Source organism: Etheostoma spectabile, chromosome 23 (assembly GCF_008692095.1).
Source record: "Etheostoma spectabile isolate EspeVRDwgs_2016 chromosome 23, UIUC_Espe_1.0, whole genome shotgun sequence".
Classification (NCBI taxonomy): Eukaryota; Metazoa; Chordata; class Actinopteri; order Perciformes; family Percidae; genus Etheostoma; species Etheostoma spectabile.
In genome coordinates, this window is record NC_045755.1 from 20,801,285 (window position 1) to 20,809,112 (window position 7,828).

Genomic DNA, 7,828 nt, shown 5'->3' on the forward strand with positions numbered 1-7,828 from the left:
AGGCTATACGTCATTCACTCTTCTGAAAATCTATTATCTTTCATAAACATACCCATCGGAATGTTGACAGGGTTGTTGGGCTCTAAATGTTTTAGCATTTATGAGTACACCTCTCTCTCTCTCTTTCTCTCTCTCTCTCTCTGATCTAAGAATGGTGACGCCGTTACCAACCAAGTACTGATTGGTCAGTAGGCAGTGCTTTAACACCGGTTGATCTCTAATCTAAAACGTAACTTGCTCCCTACCAGATTAGGTGTTCAGCATACGTTACCACTGTGATTTAACCCGGTAACAAGTGATCCACCGTCATGATACAGAAAACCCTGGGTTTACCCTGACGTTACCTTGGTAAAGCCAAATTATCATCACAGGCCTCAGGAAAGCTCCAGTCAGCTCACAGCAGGGCCTTTGAGCAAGACCACTGCGGAGCTAACTAACGTTAGCCTAACAGATATCTAGCTACCCCCTGGAGCTAGTGTGATGCAATCGATCTACGAATGCAGCCCATGATGGCTGTAGCCCCTAAACTGGGACATAGACTATCTGTCCAATCTGAGTTTTCTGTTGATGACTAAAACTACTTTTAAATGTACACATGTTCCACCAAAACAAGTTCCTTCCTGAGACTGTTTAGCAGAGGCACCATGGCTCCGTCCGGAGCTTAGCACTGCCCAAGACGATTGTGATTGGTTTAAAGCAGGGCTGTAGTCAAGACCACCTTAGTCAAGTCCAAGACAAGTCCAAAACCAGGACTAATCGAGTCCAAGTCAAGACCAAGTCCAAAAAGGTTAGAGTCCAAGACAAGACCGAGTCCAAAAAGGTTTGAGTCTGAGTCAATACTGAGTCCGGGACAGAAAGAAAGGACAGTCATTTTGTGTTTCACTTTCCCTCCAATATTGTTATCAACATAATAAAGACACTTGGACTCGGTCGAGACCAAATGCCATATTTGGCAAGACCAGTGGCCGAGACTGAGACAAGTCTGAGTCCATATAAAAACGGTCTTGAGTCCGGACTCAAGTCCAAAACCGGCCTGGCCTGCCCTGCCTTTGACCAACTGCCACTTTGCTTGTTTGAAAGCCATAATGTCTCTGTCATGGGTGGGCCAAATTCTCTGGGTGGGCAAAGCAGAGAAAGGGGAGGTAACCTTGCCCCTCATAAGGGGAAGATTCCTGATCAGCCCATCTGAGCTCTCATTTTCTCAAAGGCAGAGCAGGATACCCAGGGCTTGGTTTACACTCATCACCATTTCTAGCCACTGGGGGACCATGGGCAGGCCGGGAGAACTCATATTAGTGTTAAAAAATCTCATAAAGTGCCAATGTCATGTCATGGGACCTTTAAAGAAATGTCAATAAACCAGAGCATGTTTTTCTCCCATCCAGGAATTCTGTGTGTACTAGTAAAGACTAAATGAAGCGAGACTAATAAAGCAGACCGTGTTCCTGACATGAAGTGGCTATTAAGAAGATCTTTGAAGATCTTTATTCATCACTCCAAAGGCAAACTCGTCCTGTTGTCGTGTAAAAACACTCTTGGTTTGCCTGTAAAGGAACCTTTCCAATCTTGGTTAACAATGGTTTAATTACAGATGATTTACTGCAAACTGTGGACTCCTTTAATCTCACTTCACACATTCCATTCAGCAACATGCACAACAGCCAACAGCATTAGTAAACACACCGATGACATTTATTTTGTAGTGATTTTACATTCCACAGTTGAACATTTCCTTATTTTTTTCTCTATGGTTTGTTTTAGTCAACAGACACATTACTGATGTTCCAGGTTGATGATCAGTCTTTCCACACTGCACACACACTCCATCTATTTCCTGCTGCTGTCTCCGGACTGTCCATATTCTGACACACCGGCGTCCACACACAAGTCCACGCCTGTGGGCTTCCCTTTTCACTCAGCATTTTTTTAGTTCTGGTATATCTACTCCAAAAAGGCGGGACTAAAGAGATCAGAAAGTGAGGAATAATCAATGTGATCCTAATAATGAATAAATGGATAGAAATAGAGAGGCCTGGGCGCCCGGATTAGCTCATTAGGTAGAGCGCCCAGGGCTTTCCAGACAGGTTTAGGGCGTTTTGTTACGTAAAGCCCCGGTCTCAGCTCAGGTTTTTTGGATTCATAAGAACATTTCTCTCTTTCTCTCTGTCAATCATCTGCGTTCTTCTGAAATGTTATTTCATCATGCATTAGCCAAACAGGGCTGCTGCTTCTTGTTGCTGACATGACTTCGCTAAGGCTGAGAAAAAGAAATCTGACATTAAGAAATACAAGTTGACATGAAACAAAATCTAATAGGAAAAAATGCCAAAAGGATAAAAGGTATTTTGAAATGAAAAAACCTGAAATGAAATAAAAATGATATTCAATAAAACTGTTAAGTTTGAAGAAGTACTTCAATGATTTCACAAATTGTTGGTTCACTTATAAATTACATGTTTAAAACGTCTTTGAATCTCATAATCAGCGGCAGTAAAATGACTGTTTCTGCCAGTGGCGTCTGGTCATTTCTTCATGGGTAGGACAGTAGTGAATACACTTCCCAGTATTATTTTTGGCCCATACATGCATTCCCCCGGGGTGTTACAAATCGCTCCATTACTCAGCGTTTCTGGTCACAGTTTTCATGCCGACTCATTTTTCGTGTCACAACATCAAAAACACAAGATGGCGCCAGCGCCTTGATGGCGTCGGATTCCATTCAATAGTCTCAAATTTCACCTCATATATTCTGACTGTCATCCCATGTAGTCAGACTTTGTATATACTGTATATTTAGGCTAAACTCTAGTTTTGGGAGAGAAAACAAATGGCTTTGTGAAAAGATCGGCAGCCTCTCCATCTAACTTTTCTCTGACAGTGGAAATGAACGAGTTGTGTTTGAGGATTTCTAATCAGTCCTAAGTTAGTGGGGGGGGGGGGCACACAGTAGCAGCCTCTGGCCAGCTTTAAGTTGAAGTATGGTCAGGGATTGTGTGTGTGTGTGTGTGTGTGTGTGTGTGTGTGTGTGTGCGTGCGTGCGTGTGTACAGTATGTACAGTGTGTGTACATATATGTGTGTGTGTCTCTCTCTTTGTGTGTATGTACAGTGTGTGTGTATATATATATATATATATATATATGTATATATATGTATATATATATAGACATATTTATATATGTGTGTGTGAGTGTTTTTTATGTACAGTGTATGTGTGTTTGTACAGTGTGTGTGTATGTATGTATATATGTGTGTGAGTGTGTGTCTGTCTCTGTGTTTGTATGGGCGTGTGCGTGTCTGTCTGTGTGTGTGTGTATGTATTGTGTTTGTGTGTGTGTTCGTGTATGTGTGTGTGCGTGTGTGCATGCCTGTATGTAGTGTGTGCGTATGTAGTGTGTGTGTGTTTGTATGTGCGTGTGTGCGTGTGTGCATGCCTGTATGTAGTGTGTGCGTGTGTGCATGCCTGTATGTAGTGTGTGTGTTTGTGTGTGCGTGTGCGTGCATGTATGCGTGCGTTTGTGTGTGTGTTATCTTCATCATCTCTTATTGAAAAGAAAGCCTGTGGCGTCATTGAACGTGAATGGTTAAGTCGGCCCGTGGCTTGTATGGAGTTACCAACCACACATACTGGAGTATGTTAACAACAACTTAATTATGTCATTTTCGTTCATTATGTTTGATATCTCATAATATCTCAGAGAAGGGCTTCAACACAGTGAATCCATGACAACCGCTTCATTATTTCTTTATGCAAAATGTTGTGTTGAGAATATGAGTCGTCCCATCTACAGCGTGCCGTGGTGTGAAGGCTCCGAGGAAGGACTCCATGATGAAACCCACCTGGATAATTATTCCCACATAATGAGAAATTAAACTAAAGTATCAAGTATGGACAAATGCCTCGTTCAATACCCAATCCCTGAGGAGTAATTCTAATAAGTGAGCCAATCAGCATGCAGCAAAAACACACAAAAAAAAACTTCCACAGAGTTACACAGAGACCGCTCACGTAGTATGACCTGGAACAGGAATAAAAAGATTTGTGTCGTAATGTAGGAGTAGCAATTATTAATTATTAATAATTGAAAAGTTGATTATTTGGTATTTCCTCCATCACCGCTACAACTTTACCACTCGCTCTATCTATCTTTACCCTGCCTCTAAAATATTTGTGCATTGTTCGCATACACCCAATTCTATATCTAATTCATATTTTCAACTTGAATATTCTATAGATTTGTCATCCAGTCGTAAGAGCCGGGTAATGATAGAAAAGCTAGAAACGGGTTGCAGTTCAGAAATAAAAATAAATAAATAAAAGTTATAGCTCGTGCTAAATGGCCACGCTAGCAGGCTTGGTGAAACGGCACAATCATTCAAATATGGGGTAGTGTTGCACATTTTCATGGTCTTAATTACATAAAAAGCTTGATGGGGGGGGTGACCAGTAGTTCTGATAAAGGATATTGGCACCGTCCACTGGACTGGAATTTGACGGGGACTGATTTAAATTGAACTCAATTCAGAATAAAAGCTGTGTCTGACAGTAGTTGCTGAACAAATAAAACATAAGCTCATCATCGATCCTAATGTGCATCCAGACATTTAAGCCTTGTGTTGTCTTGAACAAATTTTTTTTCAACGTTATTATCACTTTGTTCCAATATTTTTCAATTTTTCAATGTTGTGGGTGCTTTTTTTGATGTTTTTTCCAAAGTTATTTGATAATTTTAATGTTGACATTTTCAGCGCTTATTTTGAAGGCCCATTTTTTGTGATAAAAAAAACTGAGGACAACATGAGGGTCAGGCCCATGCTAGGGTGAAGTTGGAGTTGTGACTGGTGACTGGCAGCGGAGGCCTTGAGGACTCTTGTCTGGACTTGCACTTGTCTAGACTGAAATGGAAGTAAGGTGAGCCCTTCGTAACCCTCTCCTCTGTTACTGTGCTGTTTGTCGGCCCTGCCGGGGTCTCGGCTGTTGGTAAATGCTACAAAAAAAAAGGGGGATGAAGAAGAAAAGTCGGAGCGTGTTCTCATCCGATGTGATCACTGAAGCCTTCCATAGTCGCTCAGTAGCCCCGGGCAGCGGAGTAGAGTTTGGGTCTGCTGGGAGTCTCCAGAGATCCATGACAGGCACAGGTCAGCTGGGTTGAACACAGAGATGGGAAGTAACCAAGTACAAATACTTTGTTAATGTACTTCAGATATTTTTACTTTACTATTTATTCTTGTGGCTACTTTTTCTTTTACTCCTTACATTTTAACACAAATATCGGTACTTTCCACTCATTACATTTGAAAAAATTGGCTCGTTACTTTAGTTTTGTACAAGAGGTCGTCATGTCGGAGAATAGCGAGCAGGGGCGTGCGCCACACGGAGAAAAAAGTGAGAGAAAAGAAAAAGAGATTAGCTATCAGTTGAGATTTAATCAGTGAGATTGTGTGTGTGAGTCGTTGAGAACTGTAAGTCGTATAACTTGTGTTGTTCATTTAAGCCTGTTCTTGTATTGGTCTGTAGTTCTGCCACATTTTTTATCTGGTGATTTAGTTGTTTGCGTTCCTCTGTTAGCTAGGTTGCACGTTGCATCAACAGAGAGAAGTTGTCTCCGTCCGTGTGTTAACAGACACACCTGGGGCGAAGGCGGAAACCAGAATCAGTTTTAAATCCAGTCCTAATCTAGTCCTCACTAACAAATTTACAATAGTTTCACTGGAGTTACCGTTATTATTATTTGCGTCATCATTACCATATTCAATCTAATTGGATGGGAATATACAGTAGGCTACTGTATGTTGCACTTGACGCACCACTACAAGACGACTCAACAGATTTGGCGGCATTCATTAGCAGCAAATCAGTGCAGCTTGATGCTGCTAACGTTAGCACATAGTAGTAAGGACGGTGACATGATTGAAAGTGAAGAAAACAGAGATCACAGAGATTCAGCAGACAAGCCGCAAGACATTATCGATCATCCTTGGCCTTATCTGAGAGAGATGAGACAGTAGGCATCAAGAAGGACTCCTGGCCAATGTGCTGGGGAACTTCTTCATTAATGTCTGTTTAGTAATTCTCATTTTATCCTTTATTTTCTTTCCAGAAGCCATATTTGAGCACACACATACATACATTTAGATTTATTTAAATGTTAAGGGGAAGATTAAAAAAGAGGAACTGGATCTGTGAATTCTCTCAGAATCACAACTGAATTCATATCTGGCTACTCAGTCAGAATCTTATTAACCTGGAGTCCCAGTCTCTGTCACAATAATCATAATCATACATTATGTGATGTTTTAGGCCTATTGGCAGACATTCATTTACAATGTAGCCAAAGAGCCTTTTTTCTCCATGTCCAGTTTCTTAGCGTACTCTCTAGTAACAAGTGTCTGGTCCAGGTAGCTTTGTCATTCACAAGGCTACTTTTACTTTTATACTTTAAGTAAATTTCCAAGCCTCTTCTTTGTTACTTTTACTTGAGTAAAGAAGTTAAATCAGTACTTCTACTTTTACCAGAGTATTTTTTAACACAAGTATCTGTACTTCTACTTGAGTACAGGAAGTGAGTACTTTTGCCATCCCTGGGTAAACATGATGCTGCATCGCTCCGTTGTGTCGGTCTGTCCCCAAGGCAGGGTCATCATGACCATAGTTTACAACTTTTTCTATAGAGACTGCAAAACAACCCCCGCCCCCACCCTCCCCCATTTGCTCTTAACGTACACTCAGTCGACAGTTGGTCCACAACGTACAGGGCTCAGTAAAAAGGAATAAAAGAGGAATGCATGTATAAAATGCTAAAAGAGAGATGGGATTATCACATGGAATGAAATGCACCTACAGTACACCAGAATGAAAATGGTCTAACATGACACACTTCCTGGAATATTCTGTACAATAATGTACAAGAGTGGCGGCCCTGGACCTCCTTGATGCCTGGGGGAGGGGGGGAGGGGGTAGAGCTCATCAGCTGGAACTCTAAGAGTTCCCAGACGGGCCACTCAACATGGTCCAAGGCCAGCAAGTCATACGGTTCATGTCTGTCCCCGTTCCCTGCTGGATGATCCCACAGGAAGCTCCGAGAGGATAAGTCCACTACTGCCTGTGTCCGTCCCTCTGACACTGCTGAACCCTCCAGACCAGTTCATAGAAGCACTTCCCCGCTGGAGTACCATTGTGTCTCCCCGTTAGAGGTTATAACCAATCCAACGTTTAGTCTTTCAGTGTCTCCATGTACTTCCTTCCAAACCTTTCTGGGTCATGGTTCATTTCACTGTCTGCTCCACAACAACAAAACAAGCACAACTTCATATTTTCAATATATTTCTTTAGTTTGTAAAGTTATTTTCGGTTATTTTCAAGATAGAATATCATCAAGACACCCACACACACACAAATCCAAAAAGAAATCTGTAACCAGGAGAGACTGGAGATGAGTAGACGGATGGAGACGTGGAAAGAGTTTTTTTCTGTGGCTTCGGCGGTCCGGCGGCCGGTTAGCTTTAGCAGACGGTGCCGTTCTCCTGTCGGGACTTGGGACAGGTGGAGCGGGGTATGGGCTGGACGGACGGGGCCAGGGTGCAGAAGAAGCCAGCGATAAGGGTGAGGCCAAGGCCTCCCCAGGCGCAGAACATGGACCAGCCGTAGCCATGGCCGATGTCGTCCGGCAGGCCGTACAGGTACCGCGGGTAGCGGGACAGCTCGAAGTTGATACCGGCAACGCAAGTGCAGAGAGAGATGATGCAGAAGGTTCCTGCAACCACAGAACAGGAAAAAAAAGACATCAAACCTATGTCCCAGTCAAATCCACATCTGTTACAACCCTAACA

General features: G+C 42.5%; 1 protein-coding gene across 3 annotated transcripts in view; it reads right to left on the reverse strand.

Annotated features, from left to right (window-relative positions):
• Positions 1 to 4,319: 4,319 nt before the first annotated feature.
• tmem178bb (transmembrane protein 178Bb) overlaps positions 4,320 to 7,828 on the reverse strand; it is a 106,679-nt gene continuing 103,170 nt past the window's right edge. For 2 of the 3 annotated variants that reach the window (XM_032505388.1, XM_032505387.1), the window contains one exon: positions 4,320 to 7,752. In XM_032505388.1, the coding sequence (XP_032361279.1) occupies positions 7,357 to 7,752 (396 nt within the window). In that variant the 3' untranslated portion in view covers positions 4,320 to 7,356. The remainder of the gene's footprint in view (positions 7,753 to 7,828) is intronic. The other variant, XM_032505389.1, reaches the window with a different exon arrangement.